Raw genomic sequence first — 16956 nt, forward strand, 5'->3', positions numbered from 1 at the left:
TAGGAATTTGGCAGTGATCAGACTATTCGTCGGCTTTTGAATTGGGGACAGGAGAGGGCTGGATGTGGCAGAGGGGGAGAGTTCAAGGATTGGCATTCCCCTCCGTGGGACCTCAGGAAGCTCTGCTAAGACTAGATACGGCTCTACCCAGCTGGTAAGCACCAGAGAATCAGTTCATCCAGGACTTCCTGGGGCGTCCAGCCAAGCAGCCTTCTGGACAAGCACCAGCTGCTCTACACTCCTAACACCAGTTCTGGGATACACTTCTAAAACCCACCTCTTTCCTTAAATGAATAACTGTAACACTAAGCAAGCCCATTAACATGTACTAAGGTTATAAAAGTTTAATGTTAGGATAGAAGGCAGATTTGTCCAAGTTCTGGAAATTCTCAAGATTTGTACATTTTATTCCATCCAAAGGTGCTTCTCTTTTCTCCAATTTCTTTTGTTATTTTAAAGCTATTTTGCAATAAGGTAACATTAAAAGTAAAGATTATAAATTTATTTATTATTTAGAGAGAAAAAGGGAGAGAGCGTGAGCAGGGAAAGAGCAGAGAGAGGGGGAAAGAGAGAATCTCAAGCAGGCTCTGAGACCAGTGAAGAACTCAATCTCACAATTGTGAAATTATGACTTGAGCTGAAATCAAGAGCTGGATGCTTAACTGAAAGAGCCACCCAAGCACCCCACAGGATATAAAAAGAAAAAATAGGGGCACCTGACTGGCTCAATCAGTTAAGTGTCTGACTTTGGCTCAGGTCATGATCTCATGGTCTGTGGGTTCAAGCGCTGCGTCGGTCTCTGTGCTGACAACTCAGAGCCTGGAGCCTGCTTCAGATTCTGTGTCTCCCTCTCTCTGCCCCTCCCCACTCACTCTCTGTCTCTGTCTCTCAAAATAAAATAAAGACATAAAAAATTTAAAAAAAAAGAAAAATAATGTACATATTCCTTTAGGCAACTAGGGAAAAGTTGAGTTTTCTCCAATTGAGCCTCACTGTATGTCTAAGAAATATATTAATTTTCTTAAAGACAAAATAGCTTGAATGTTAGGGCATCTACATTTAGACTTTATGTTCTTTCCTTTTATCTGGCTCAGTGGTTCTGAAGCTCAAGGGCATGAAAAAGCTGCACAGGATTGCATACACACACCCCAATATATGGATTTTTTTCAAAGTCAGATGACACTCATAGACCATAAAATGAATGTCAGGATGGGGGAGGGGGGACTATAATAAAATCACTATAAGATCAGTGGGTTTGGATTCCCGAGCTGTTCTTGGCATCTTGTTTTTTGTTTGTTTCTTTGGTTTTGTTTTTCTTGCTTGAACAGAATCACCACTGGTATTTTCAAACCCTACTGTTCAAACCAGAACAAATATTAATTTCTCACCGTTCTCTCAGAAGGTAGAACAATAACAAAAACAAACCAAAAAAAAATCACAAAACAAAACAACAATAAAAAAACCACAAAGAAACCCAAAAAACAAAAAACAGAACACTAAACCACATCTATGGAGGATTGAAAAAATTGAGCTTGACAGAGTGTCAGCTTTTCTTTCCATAAGACTTTAATGACCAATTTATTTGGCAAACATTATACCGAGCACTGAGGCTTTGCAAGTCACAGATGCATGATGAATGCTTTCAAACCACTGACTTTTATAACTTGAAAGGGCCCATTTTAAAGTTGTGACTCATTTATATGAGTCTGAAAAGGCTATATCTGTATGTATGAATCAGACTCTGGGAGGCTAAGTTTACGAAGTATTACATTACCATCAACCACAAATTACAAATCCATTGATGAAATGCTTAGAGTTTACTTAGCAGTGGCCGGAACTTTAAGTGGTAAGAAATAATCTAATTATCCAGTACACCGTGATCAATTAAGATGCCGGCGGGATACTTCCCCAGCACCGCAAGGGATCTTTTATGACCACTTTGATAACTACTGAAGAAACCTGATCACAAGTGACATGCTTCAAATTTAAGGATATCAACAGGAAATGGGCCATCACCTGATGGCCAGGGCTTGGAAAAGAGCAGACTTCTCTCTGAGGGTCTCCTAAAGAATGTGAAATAAAATCACGGAGGGCCAATCGAGCAAGCAAGCATTCAAAGACTCCTCATATCACATTCTCTTGTGTTGGATCTTGGCAAAATAATTTTAAAAATAATAAATAGAACAAATGAGACTCTCAGCTGCCATCAATCTTTTCCTCCTTGAAAAACTGGCTTACAGCATATAAAAAACAAACTACAAACGCTTCTGAAATGGGAAACCTGAAAATTAGAATTCAGACCATTTAAACGTCCTGAATAGTTCATCACCTATTGAAACCTGAAGCCGCTTTATTGAAAAAGCATGGTCTAGAGAGAGGAAGTCAGAAATGTATGATCTTGGAATAACAGATTCACACCTGGTCGCAAAAAAGTAACCACCACCAGGCTGATTCATTTCCTAGATGTAAACAACTACCACATAGGAATAAGGCTGTATCCATTTTACCTTTTTTAAAACAAATTTTTTTGTTATTTATTTTTGAGACAGAGAGAGACAGAGCATGGGTGGGGGAGGGGCAGAGCGAGAGGGAGACACAGAATTTGAAACAGGCTCCAGGCTCTGAGCTGTCAGCACAGAACCTGATGCGGGGCTCGAACCCACTGACCATGAGATCATGACCTGAGCAGAAGTCAGATGCTTAACCAAGTGAGCCACCCAGGCGCCCCCATTTTGTCTTGGTATGTACAAAACGACATGGAATTCAGAGCTCACATTCAATGGAAAAGTGGAACCCCAGGTCATATATCCTCTATGAATTGGCACTAAAAGTCTGGAAACCCCTGTAGTCACAATTTGGGATAGTCTCATCGTGCAAAGGACTTTTCTTATCAACTCCTTTGTTAATGCTGATGTCAGAATCTGACATAACTACTCCTTGTGTTCAAAGCAGCTATTTTATGTGAAGTTTTATGTTGGATAAAGTTTTACTGAGGGACACAAGTTGCCTGTAATATTCCACATTATAGTATCATAATAAAAAGAGGTTTCGGCTGCCTTTCAGAATCATCTTTCAGGCAATTAGAAAAAACGAATGCTGAGAACAAACTGAGGGCTGATGGCGGTTGCGGGGAGGGGAAGGGGAGTGAGGGGCATGGAGGAGGGTACTTGTAGGGATGAGCACTGGGTATTATATGGAAACCAACCAACTTGACAATAAACTATTTAAAAAAAGAAAAAAGAAAAAAGGGAAAAGAAAAAAATGCAATATAGCAGACTATTAGTGACAGATTAAAAAAAATAAAGAGAGACAAGCCTAATGTGATTAATGGAAGAAATAAAACAAACTTGTAAGACCCAGAATAATCGATTCTAAACACAACTGAAACTCCACTCCTCAGGCTGTCTTTGATCATTTGAAAAATAAATACCCATGGGGCACCTGGGTGGCTCAGTCGGTTAAGCGTCCGACTTCAGCTCAGGTCATGAACTCACGGTTCATGCCCCGCGTTGGGCTCTGTGCTGACAGCTCAGAGCCTGGAGCCTGCTTCAGATTCTGTGACTCCCTCTCTCTCTGACCCTCCCCTGATCACACTGTCTCTCTCTCTCTCTCTCTCAGAAATAAATAAAACATTAAAAAATTAAAAACTAAAAAGAAAAATAAATACCCAACCTGTTTTCACTTAACAGTGGTTAGTGGTGAAAAGAACTTCTTAATCCCTTTAAAATGCACTTTACTTATGTGAAGCTGTACAAAACAAGTTCCATTATTTGTGTCTCCAGCTTCCCCACTTTGAAAAAGAGCAAACCATTCTCAAGTTCTTTTGAGAAAACTTTCCCTCTTAACTGTGTATACTAGTTAATGCATACATGAACACTCCTGGAGATAGAGCAATGAGACAAAGAGAAACAGTGTGTTTATTTGTCTCAGTGACAAACAGCACCTACCATCTCTACCTTATTACAGATTGTTCCTGCCTGCTTCTCTGCCTGGTAACACAGCCACCAAAGTTCCCAGCTCCCCATTCCTTACCTTTTCTTTCTCTCTGTCCCAAACTCGGCCCCCTCCCCCACATTTATAAAACCTGTAGCAAAACGGAAAAGACTATTGTGAGCAAAGTTAAAATCCCTTTCCATCTCTGAAACTTCAGTTACTGACCTGTGCCAAATTGGGTTCCCGGAAGACGTGGCCAAGCAAATGCCCCTTTCTCCCCCTGGATTGTCTCGGTGCACCTGTACATCTTACACACTCTGAGAACTCTTACAGGAAAAAAGAAAACACAAAACAGGGGCACCTGGGTGACTCAGTCAGTTAAGCGTCCGACTTCAGCTCAGGTCATGATCTCACGGTTCATGAGTTCCCATCCCGCATCGGGCTCTGTGCTGACAGCTCAAAGCCTGGAGCCTGCTTCAGATTGTGTGTCTCCCTCTCTCTCTGACCCTCCCCTGCTGGCACTCTGTCTCTCTCTCAAAAATAAATAATAAACAAAAAAATAATAAAAACAAAACAAACAAAAACCAGAGTAAGACGCTTTCCTTTGTGTAATACAGCCCTCGACCACAGTATCTGCTCTTACTCCTCGTAAAAGAGTTTCCTTGAAAAACAGGGTCTGGTGAAGCACACTTTGGATTGAACACTCACCTATGTTCTTTATAAAAACAGCGAGGCCTCAAAAAGTACAAGATGGAATAATTCCCAGTTTTTAGGGCCCCAGGCGATGGGGTTTAGACTTTCTGTAAGATACACATGTTCCTGAAGATTCTCTTGATAGATGTGATTAAATGCCTTGGCCTTAGTCTGTGTGAACAAGAAATCACTTAACAGCACGAGCCCACACTTTCCAAGGTATTTTAGAAGAAAGTGTTCTTGGGTCAGATTTAGCTCAAGCAGTTACTTCATGGTTGGTCATTAGAAGAAAGTGTTCTTTCCAGGCTTGATATCCACCTCAACATAAGGGGAAGGCGAAATCAGAGAGAGGGCGACACTGGTCTAGGGCAGCCTCCTCCTCCAGAAATGAAGCCAGATAGTTGCCACTCAGCTTCTTCCTACCTTTCTCAAAAGAGGGGGTGTAGGGAGAGGAAGAGAGACAGGGAGGGAGGGTGGGAGAGAATGCAAAGAAAAAAGGAGTTTTTGTTCATCACAGGAGGTACATGATCTGCCAGAATAAGTAACACCAGAAGCAAGAGATGCCTGCTACAGGATGCCCTCCTCATTAACACAGAACATTTTCCAGAAACCTCTAGATGTGCTGTGCTCAGTGGAGGAAGAGGGATAGATCTACAAAACAAACTTCTCTAGAAAGCCATTTACTTCTCTCTCTCAAAAGCTCTCTCCTTAAAAAAAAATATTCTTGGAGTTGTCATTAACTAAGAAGAGAATTTCTATTAGGTGCGAATCCTCCTTTAATATGGAGAGAATACTTGGGCCTGGTGGGGTTCATCCAAATCCAAATTCCAAACCAAAAAATGAAGAGCTGTGTATTTATCAAGTACTGCAAACTTCACAATAGGAAGAAGGAAGGAAGGAAGGAAGGAAGGAAGGAAGGAAGGAAGGAAGGAAGGAAGGAAGAAAGAAGGAAAGAAGGAAGGAAGACCGGCCGGCAACATTTAAGAAGTGTAAGACGTGGGGCACCTGGGTGGCTTAGTCGGTTAAGCGTCCGACTTTTGCTTAGGTCATGATCTCGCAGTTCGTGGGTTCGAGCTCCTCATTGGGCTCTGTGCTGACTGCCAGCTCAGAGCCTGGAGCCTGTTTCAGAGTCTGTGTCTCCCTCTCTCTCTGACCCTCCCCTGCTCACGCTGTCTCTCTCTCCCCTAGAAATAAATAAAAATATTAAAAAAAAAAAGAAGTGTAAGACGTGGACAACATTATATCAAAATCAACTTTGTAAAAAATAAGGCAAATTTCATTTTTTACCTCTGTATCTTACCAGTCACACTTTGGAGATTTTTGTGCACCAAAATGGGAAGTCAAATGAAAAACAAACTGGGGAAAATCTACCATCACAACACTGGTTAAGGATTTTCTTTTCTTTTCCATATTGACACAATTAGGAAATGCTACCTTTGGAGGAGCAAAGTTTACTGAGACACCTGGGTGGCTCAGTCGGTTCAGCATCTGACTGATCATCGGCTCAGGTCATGATCTCACGGTTCATGGGTTCAAGCTCCATGCTGGGCTCTGTGCTGACAGCTCAGGGCCTGGAGCCTCCTTTGGATTCTGTGTCTTCCTCTCTCTCTGCCCCTCCTCCACTCGTGCTCTGTCTGTCTGTCTCTCTCTCTCAAATATAAATAAATCTTTAAAGATTTTTTAAAAAAGGAACAGGAAAACTTATCAATCCATTTGTTTGCAGCAAAGAAACGAAGACAGAAAAAAGTGAGCTGGTTGGCCTGCGGCGGCACAGCCCCTACACAGCACAAGTGGAATGATACCTCAGCATCCCAGGTCCAGAGTCTGGTCTCTCTCCCTTCCCTGACATGCTGCTGTTTGTGTCCTTTACATAACTGCAGGCTACAGACACCCATGTCTGATGTGGAATGGGCAACTTTCACTTTCTAGTGCCTTTTCATATGAGCACGGGACTGGTCTGCCACCGAGTGATTTCAGCATGTTAAAAAACATCCACACCGGGGACTACGAAGATGATGTGATTCCGTTTGCCTCAGGCCTTCTGAATTCAGTGAAGGAACAGTTAACAACAGTTAAGATGGACCGTTTTTGAAAAGAACATATATGGCACGTGCACAATTTTGAGGATGTTTTATTTCACTGGCCCTTTGCAGAGTAGGTGCCCTAGGGAATCACTCATATAGGTGTATATCCTGTTACAGTATGAAAAAAAAAAAAGCTTTAAAAAAAGGGGGGGGGGCACCTGAGGGGCTCAGTCAGTTAAGCATCTGACTCTTGGTTTCAGCTCAGGCCACCATCTCACAGTCTCTGAGTTCGAGTCCCACATAGGGCTCTGTGCTAATAGTGCGGAGCCTGGATGGGGTTCTCTCTCTCTCTCAAAATAAATGAAAAAGCTTTTTAAAAAAGCTTTAAATTATGCTTTCACCCCTACTGTTATGATGTTCTGTATAATTTCTAAGGGCAATCTTCATAAACTAAATGGGTTTATCAGCCAACGTTTTCCATACTCATTCTTCAAACTTTATAGGTTACATCTGCTCCAGAAAATATCATAAGCCTCTAAATACCATGATTCTGAGCTAACAAAGCATTACCATAAAAGAGTCTATTTTTCTTTAAAAAGAAAACTTTAAAAGTGCCTGGATGGCTCAGACAGTTAAGTGTATGACTTTGGTTCACGCCATGATCTCACGGCTTGTAAGTTTAAGCCCCGCATCGGGCTCAGTGCCAACAGCTCAGAGCCTGGAGTCTGCTTCAGATTCTGTCCCTCTTTCTCTGCCCCTCCCCCACTTGTGCTCTGTCTCTTTGAAAAACATTAAAAGTAAATACTAAAAATAAATAAATAAATAGAAAACTTCAGTCCTTCAAATGCCATACTTAGAGAAGTTCTAAAAAAGACTCAGATACTTGATGTTAAAGTCTAGTCACTACAGAATTTCTTGTAAAAGCAAGTGGAATCAAACATGTTGGCCTCAGCTCTTTCCCTAGATCCCTTTAAAATGACTGCAGATAATTTCAAAAGAAATATACAAAAAAGCTTAAACTCAGGAGGCCAGCAAGGATGAATGACAAGACAGTATGAAGGGAGCTGAAAAGCCAACTGCCAGGTGAGAACGGACCTGCCTGACTTGAGGAAGGAGAACGCTAGACCAGGAGCGGTGAAACATGAAGTGGCAGCCATACTGGCTCTGAGAAACAACCACTGCCCCTCCCCCCCAAAGAGTCACAAAACTTTGGGACCATTAGCTCTGCAAGTGGAGATCAGGATGGAGCTTTAAATGCGAGGACAGGTTCGAATCCTGCACGAAAGCAGATAGATACCTGCATTCCCTCCTCTACTCTGTGTAGCTGGTAATGCCTTTTTGCCAACCTGGTGAAAGCCAGGAAGTTCACTGTCAGGGAGAGGTCTGTGGGCTGCTGCAGAGCATCAAGCACCATAGGGAGAAAGCAACTGTACTATAACTAGGAAAACAAAGGTTCACAGATGGACAGTTGAGCCCTCTTCTCTGCCCTGTCTTCCAATTCCCAGGATGCTATCACCTAGGCTTGCACCTTCATGGTAGGACAGGAGAAACAACATTCCATGAGTCTGTCAGGTTGCTCAGGAAACAGAAAATAAGTAAAGATACTGAAATTGGTGTTCTGAGCCCCCTACCCAAAGCACGCCGCAGTGAACCCCACAGTGGACAAGTTCTGGATTTGCGGAGAAAGTTCCATCACTCAACTCCTGAGTGCCTCACTGTCAAGTACAAGCAAACAACTGGGGTTACCTAACTACTTAAGGAAACCTCTTAAAATAGAACCCAAGGAGTGCCTGGGTGGCTCAGTTGGTAAACGTAGACTTTGGCTCAGGTCATGATCTCACAGTTTGTGAGTTCGAGCATGGAGCGTGCTTGGGATTCTCTCTCTCTCTCTCTCTCTCTCTCTCTCTGTCTCTGTCTCTGTCTCTCTCTCCCTTTCCCTCCCTTCTTCTCTCTGCCCCTCACATACTCTCTTTCTCTCAAAATAATAAAATAAACTTTAAGAGAAAGGGTCCCCAGCATACAAAGAAGCCAAAGAAAATCCCTAACATAATGGATGAGAAAGTTAGAAGAATTGTTTTTCAAGGTGAAATTGATAGATTGCTCAATATACATGAATCTAGCAAAAGAATATTTATATAATGGGGGTGATTTCAGGAAAACAAAAAGCAAAATGCTAACAATATACTTTTCTGTTCAACTACAAATGCAGATCACATAGTCATAATAATGTTCGCATGGCATGTAGATCATTGGTGTTTACAGCATGTATAGGGTAGATTGAAATTACCCTTTTGGGAGTAGGGTCATGAAAGGGGTGTGTGCATGTGAAAAACCCCTCAAACTCCAACTTTTGTAAAAATCTAGTAGTAGCAAAATAAGCAATATCATTTAGAAATATGAAAAGCAGTTACCAAAAACTCGGCTCAATGAACTTTAAGTGATTGCTTCTGTAAAATCAAAATGGGGAAGGGGCTTTACAGGTTTGCTACTTTGGCAACAAGCCTCACATAGATAATTGTCTTCTTTAAACTATCTATAATAATATATATAAGATATATTTTAATATATAACAATATATAAATATAATGCAACTTTGACTTTCAAAAGCTAATTTAAAAAATCTGGTTAGTACCAAGAACATCCAAATACGTAACAGTTCTTTAAACTATTAAATCATTGCTATCTGTGTATCACTAATTTCAACTTGGATTTTCTTAACCAAGGTCACATGAGATCTCCCCCTTCGTTAAGACAGAGCTCCTTCTATTTATGTAACAAATCTACTTTTGTTTGTTTGTTACGTGGTAAGGTGAATATCACTGATGCTATTTACTAATGAATTCAGACTCACTGGGCAGCTCCTGAATTCTGAGAATGTGTGTCTAGCTCTAAACAACCAGAGCACCTCAGAGAATAAAACAAATACACACTTCCCCTTCTTACTAACTGAGTTCAGTAAAAATCAAATATTATACCTGTAAGCTCCTTATCAACAGTCCCATGAGCACCATTATAAATAGGCACTAGAGTCAAAGAACCACCCTGAGATATTCCCAGAAGTTCAGACAGTTCGAGTCACCATGTTTCCACTGGATTTCTGTCTCAACAATAATCCATGCTATAACCAATATGGCACCAGCATGATTCGGTATCACCACTGAACACACACTTTGGGTAGAAATCTCCTACGTGATTTGTAGGTTTCCACAGGTTATAAAGACAGCCCTCTATTGCAAACTGATCAGATCCAAAAGAAAAAATACATCATCATCAAGGCATTACTATAGAAAACTGTTAAGCAAAGTTTTGTCAGGCTCGTTTCAAAGAAGCCCACCGGAGAATGCCAAGTTTTCAAGGGCGAGTCTCTTACGTGTGCCTCTGGTCTACATAAAACGTGTTCTTTCTCACACTTCCAAGGACACCATATGGCAAAGTAGGTTCTCAGGAAAAGAAACAAACTTACCTTTCACACGCTCGGACAGTCCACGCGGCAATTATCCATAAGGAGATACTAAAAACCAAAAGTACAGTTCCTGGACAGATAGTCATTAAAGTCTTCATAACAAAACGTGTATTGAAGTTTATCTTATTAAGTGCTCCAATGCTTCTGGAGGAGGCATCAGTGAAAAGTTTGCTATGTAAAAGCATGACTCTGGCAATCAGATAGAGTCTTAAGAACATTGGTATAGATAAAATAATGTCCACATCAGCGGTGGTTGTGGATGGGGCATAGGAGAAGGCAAGCCGGGCCGTCCATGTGAACGTATAATTCCCAGGTATGGGATGAATAGCACACACCAGTATTTCCAAGCAGATGAAGAAAATACGCTCATAAGTCATGGCTATTCTCCAGTCATCTGCTCCATTGTCCACCATGAACAACTGAAAAAATAAAGTAGAAAATCAGCTTCAGTATGGCATGAATGGTCCACAATGTGTTAGTGCAATATGTAACAGATGACGTTTTAGCAATCATGGCAAGGTAAAGATTCTAACTCTTAAATGCTAGCCAGGTACACTATTTTTAGAAAATGGCATTGGCACAAAAGAAGAACTTGGATTTGCAAAAATTAAAACAAGACACTGGCTACACAGAAGCTGAAATTATTCCGGGGTCGATGCTCCTGGATGATTGTGTAGGTGACATCATTTTAAGAGACGGGGTTGCACCTATCAGCAAGGCACCCCCACTCCGTGATGAAGCCCTAATAGACTTGCCTTAGGAAGAGCCTGTTCTCCTCATCAAGGGTCTGGATCTAATCCCTTTCTCGGTTATAATCACATGCTCAGTGAAATCTATTTACAGTGCCTCTGTGGTCAGTTATGGCCTATAACGCAACTGTACATGAAAGTGCTTACAGGAAATCTTACTGGCTTCAGGGAGAACACCACAAGGGACCAGAAACAAGTGTGGCAGAAACATTCCCTCTGTTTTCTCCACCTACTGCTCCATTTTCTCTTTCCTTCTATTCTTCCTTAGCCTTCCCTTGGATTATTCATTCGTTTCCAATCTTCCCTTTTTTTTTTTTTAATACTTTAAGGATTCTTTTTTTTAAACATTTATTTATTTTTGAGAGAGAAAGAGAGTATGAGCAGGGAAGAGGCAGAGAGAGAGGGAGACACAGAATCCAAAGCAGGCTTCACTGTCAGCACAGAGCCCAATGCAGGGCTCAAACCCACAGACCGTGAGATCATAACCTGAGCAGAAGTCAGATGTTTAACTGATTGAGCCACCCAGGTGCCCCTCCAATCTTACTTTAATAAAGGTTCTTTCTAAAAACTTCTGTCACTTCTGGGGCACTTGGGTGGCTAAGTCAGCTAGTAGTTAGCAGATTCTTGATTTCAGCTCAGGTCATGATCTCATGGTTCATGGGATTAAGCCCTACATCGGGCTCTATGCTAATTGTTCAGAACTTGCTTGGGATTTACTCTTTCCCTCTCTCTCTCTCCCTCCTCTGCTTGCACTCTCTCTCAAAATAAATAAACTCAAAAATAAAACTTTGTTATTTCTCACACCACAATGAAAAAAATAATAAAGAAAAAGAGGCAGATAGATATGTAAGTCGATAGACAGACAGGCAGACAGTGAAAGAGACAGAAAAGGTTTCCTGCGTCTTCCTTGGCTTCTCGGTAAATGAGTCCACCAGGCTCTGGGAGTCTGTAAACAACCAGAGGCATCATCTGGCAATGTGCGGGGACATTTCTGACTGCACAGTGACTTGTGGGGGCTCCTGGCATTTAGAGCCAGGAAGCCAGGGGTGCCAAACACGCTGTAATTCTGGGAGTCCCACGCACAAGAAAGACCTATCTGCCAGAATGCCAGTGGCTCTCCCCCACTAAAAAAGATGACATATTCTTTGCCTTTTGGTAAGTAGACAACTCAAGCGCAAAGCATGAGAGGAAAGCCACCCAAAATGAGAACAGTGCATTCTCAGGTAAGTGAATTGCAACGGAGGTGGGCAGAGTATGCCTGCTTTATGGTTGGAGTGCAGGTACTCTGTCTTGAAGAGTCAGGAAAGCAAGTCCTTCATGTTGGCTTACAAATCCCCATTCTAGGCTAATTTTCCTGCGGACATAGCTTTTGCCCACACTACTATCACAATAATACTTGTCAGTGTTACCTGCAAGGACCAGTGTCTGGCAACAAAATGTCCCACTCTTTCTGGACTCTTTCTCCATCGAGGAGATGGAGAGCCAGCAGAATCTCTCATACACATACCAAATTTTAATAAATTAAGGTAAAATTGGCAACATAATGCCTTGAGCTTTGCCTCTATCGTAAGTTTTCAGCCAGGGACTTTCAAGTTTGAACAAATGCGAATAGACAATGAAGATATATTCCCAGTTTCCGGGAAAGAAACAGGTCACCAACACAAAGCAGGACAAGTTGACTATGGAAATATTCTCGTTTGGGGGCGCCTGGGTGGCTGAGTCAGTTAAGCATCCGACTCTTGGTTTTGGCTCAGGTCATGATCTCACAGTAATGAGATGAAGCCCTACATCGGGCTCTGTGCTGACAGCACTGAGCCTACTTGGGATTCTCTCTCTCTCTCTGCCCCTCCCCTGCTGGTAAACATGCATGCATTTTCTCTATCTCAAAACAAATAAACTTAGGGGCGCCTGGGTGGCTCAGTCAGTTAAGCGTCCGACTTTGGCTCAGGTCATGATCTCACGGCTCGTGGGTTCGAGCTCCCTGTCGGGCTCTGTGCCGACAGCTAGCTCAGAGCCTGGAGCCTGTTTCAGATTCTGTGTCTCCCTCTCTCTCTGACCCTCCCCTGCTCATGCTGTCTCTCTCTCTCTCTCAAAAATGAATAAAATATAAAAAAAACAAATAAACTTCAAAAATAGAAAGAAATATCCTTGCTCAGTCTCACCCCTCCAGTACCATACTGACATAAAGGATTTCAATAACAGATACAAAAAGACTGCATGGGTATAATGGTAGAAGCCTGCTCAGCTTTGTATCAGCCAATTGTTGGGATCCCAAAATCTCTTGAGATGTTTACATCAAAAAGAATGTGCCTCCAACTAGTTACTCTGAGGAGCTATATACATTCCAAAGATGCTATCACTGTCCCCTTTCAAACTGCTGTCAGGGCCTGGCACAAGTCACATAAGAAAAGTAATCCTGTTATTTAAATCCACATTTCCATTTCTACTGGTATTACCCAGCCTGATGGTCTACTTTCTTCATCCAACTTGGCTCTGGATGGCTTGGCAAAACGTCAACTCCACCCCCAAAAGGGTTCAGGGTCACCAAGCCTCCAGATAATCCTAAGCTGCGCCACAGATTCAGAGGGTAAATCCAAGACAGGCTTTCCACGCTCTGTTCTGGGCAACAGTAGCATAAGTGCAGCACAGGTACCTTCCCAGGGTAACTGGTGAAGAAATGCCAAGTTAGATGGGAGAATTCTGACATTGCTCCCAAAGAACCTCCTATCTTTCCAGGATTGGCCCTCCCTCCATCACTCACAATGCACCTGCTCCTCAGACCCACTCACCTCCTTAACCGGGCTGGTTCCCACCATTCATGCCCATCTCAACTGTGACCTCACCAGCGTTCACAGCTGCCCATCCCCCTGTTACATGTAGGTGGGCCCTCCAGGGTAACCTCCAAGTAGGGACCTGCTGTTCATGGTGCTGCAGAGGACTGGGACCACCTGTGCCTTCAGGCTCAGCTGAACACTCAACATCAGACAGAACTATTCCCCCATCCTCCCTAGCGCCTGCTCTGAATAATCACCTTTCCCCTCAAAGACCATGCTTTCCCCCCAATATCAGAAATTCCCTCTGGGCGCCAGGGTGGCTCTGTCAATTGAGTGTCTGACTTCGGCTCACGTCATGATCTCACAGTTCATGAGTTCGAGCCCCAGGTCGGGCTCTGTGATGACAGCTCAGAGCCGGGAGCCTGCTTCGGATTCTTGGTCTCCTTCTCTCTGCCCCTTCTCTGCTTGCACTCTGTCTCTCTCTCTCTCTCAAAAATAAATGTTACAAAAAAATTTTAAAAAAAGAAATGCTTTCTATTTTCTACTTCCGCCACCATTGCACCAGATTCACCCTTCTCCCCTTATTTTCTGATAAGGAAAAATCTAAAGCAATGCTATACCCCAAACCAGTTCTTCTGCATGGAGAATCTGGTTTCTGTGCTTCCTCTTTCAGCTAGTGGACGGTTCAAAGGAAAAGAAACAAAGGAGAACCCCTCCCCTCATCCCTACTACCACCCCCGCCCCCAGCTTTGTGTGCCACAGGTGATATTTTCTGTTCTCTTTCATCCCTGAGCACACCCATGTGGCTTTTGACACCATCCGCCAGCCAACACTACTCTGGGAAGGTTACTAAAGACACCTTAATTATGAAATCCAGTCCTTCCATCTTAATTTTTCCTTGACCTGACATTAATCATTCCTTCCTTCCTAAAAAAGATCTCTTCTCTTCGCTTGTGTGACATATGGCTTTTTTTCCCCTCCATCTGCTGTCACTCTGAAGGATCCAGCTCTCTTTCCTTTAAATACCCACCTTCCTCTAAGCGTCCAACTCTTGATATTAGCTCCCAGGTCACGAACTCATGACTGTGAGATCGAGCCCCGCGTTGGGCTCTGTGCTGAGCGTGGAGCCTGCTTGGGATTTTCTTTTTCCCTCTTTCTCTGCTCCTCCCCCACTCATGAGTGTTTGTTCTCTCTCTCTCCCTGTCTCTCTCTCCCAAAATAAATAAACTTAAAAAAAAAAAATCCACCTTCCTCCTCCCTCCCCAGTTAAGTGCCTCTAGTCCCCTGAGGACCATCTCTGACATTTTCTTCACTCTGTATTTCCCTGGGCGATGTCCTCCATGCCTTCTATCTCCAAGACCAGAGTCTTCTACTGAAAGCTATCCTCCATCCTTTAATGACCGTGGTAAAAATGTCAATTGTATCAGCCTCCTGCTATCAAGATTAAAGCCATTCAAAGGTGCCCATTCTGCAGTTTGGTTTTGCGTATCTCTCCAACCTCAGTGCCTAGTCCCCTTACCTTTATTTCCCTCTGGCTTCAGGGATTCCAGAACACACTACCTGAATGTTGCTTCCCTGTGTTTGTGGATTCTCTTCTACGGCCTGGAAAGTCTTCCCACCTAGCAGACTCTGATTAAGACCAAGACTCCAAGGTCACTTCTTTTTAGGACATTGTGCGTGCCCTAGCCAAATCTAAAAACTCCGTCCTTTATTCCATGATTCCCATTTATGCCTCTTATTGATGCTTATTGATACCACAGAGGGACAGTAAGGATTTCTTTCTAAGATTATCAACCCCACTTGTCTGTGGGGCTCCTTGAGGGTAGGAACCATATCTACCTAGAACAATAAATGCTTTGTAACGAGTGGCCTTGTTACGTTTCATTTAATACTGACTATCCTAATCACTGCATAGGCCCTAATATTCATTAAATATGCTCATGGAAGATGGGAATAGGAAGGCATGATCCAAATGAAGTAAATCTGTGCCACGTTTCAAATCTGTACAGAACAAATCCTACTAAATGCTAAGGCATTACGGCAACATCATTTTGCAATTCCCTAGGAAGTCCAGAGAACATTCTTCCTCAGTGACTTTCCCAGAAAAACTTTCTATCATGTGGGTGCTTTTTACTACAAGGGGTTTCATCCACACCTCAAATGAGTTTATTTTGGCTTCATTTTATCACGCTACATATTTCAAGGCCAGAGTTAGGGAAAAAAAGAAAAAAAACACATTTTATTCTACTCTGCACATAATCTCCAGCTGTACCTGCTGCTTATTCGGTCATCTGCTAAATATCCAGTGTACTGAATGCTCACTGTGCACCAGGCACTGTGCTATGTACTGGCCATACAACAGCGCTGACAGCAGGCAGAGGGTCTGCTCTGCGATGCTAACTTTCACCAGGAAAGAAAAAATCAAGAGAGTAGCCTTGAAGCAATTTGATAAAGTAATTATGTCTGTGGACACTGCCCTGAAGGAAACAAACAAGTAATGACATAGGGAAGAACAAACTGGAGGTGACAGCAGATGTGGGCACCAGGTAAGACATGTGCATAAGTTCCTGAGAAGGGGGGCCAGTCCCATCAACAGCCAGGAGAACCTTCTAGGCAGGGGAAACGGCACAGGGAAAGGGCATGAGCTTTATAAAGCTGAGCATGCTTAAGGAAATAAAAGAATTCCAGGGTGTTTGAAACTAAATGATCGTGGGGCCGAGTAGAAGGAGACGAACTGGAAAAGACAAATAGGGATCAGGCGTGCAGGATGTTGCTGGCCGCAGTATCCAGACTGGATTTCATTCCAGGCTGCACAGGAACCCACTGAAGGTATCAGGCAGAGGAATGGCATGATCTGGTTTATCACTTTAAGGGTTCATCCTTACTTTAAGGGATACCAGAGGACACAGGGAAGGAAGGACTACTGCATCTGATTGGCTGTAGTTAGTATCCCCATGACCTGGACTGGGGGGGTGGGGTTGCCATGGAAATGGAGATAGTGGGCGCGCTAGAGATATAGTTTGCAGATCTTGCTAGAACTTGCAGAGGGGCAGAATGTGGGAGTGATAAAAGAAAGAAAAGAATCCTAGGTGGCTGAGTTTCTACTCTGGAAAACACAGTGGATGGCCGTGCCATTTCCTGAGTACAGTGGGCTGATGGTGGGGTGGAGGGAAGCAAAGATTCATGTTGGCCACTGTCATCTGAGCAAAGATGCCAAGCAGGCAGCAGTATATGCAAGTCACTGAGAGGAGAAGTCTGGACCAGGGGAATGAACTTGGAAGGCATCACTAGTTAGGTCATTTTTTGAGATCAGTGGGAAA

General features: G+C 42.9%; 1 protein-coding gene across 1 annotated transcript in view; it reads right to left on the reverse strand.

The window, feature by feature from the left end:
- Window positions 1–16956, reverse strand: part of KCNN2 (potassium calcium-activated channel subfamily N member 2) — a 214882-nt gene that overhangs the window by 106449 nt on the left and 91477 nt on the right. Inside the window, 1 exon segment of the mRNA XM_077746313.1 lies at window positions 10114–10532. Coding sequence (XP_077602439.1) covers window positions 10114–10532 — 419 coding nt within the window.

This window comes from Crocuta crocuta, unplaced genomic scaffold (assembly GCF_008692635.1).
Source record: "Crocuta crocuta isolate KB4526 unplaced genomic scaffold, BGI_CrCroc_1.0 scaffold218, whole genome shotgun sequence".
Lineage (NCBI taxonomy): Eukaryota > Metazoa > Chordata > Mammalia > Carnivora > Hyaenidae > Crocuta > Crocuta crocuta.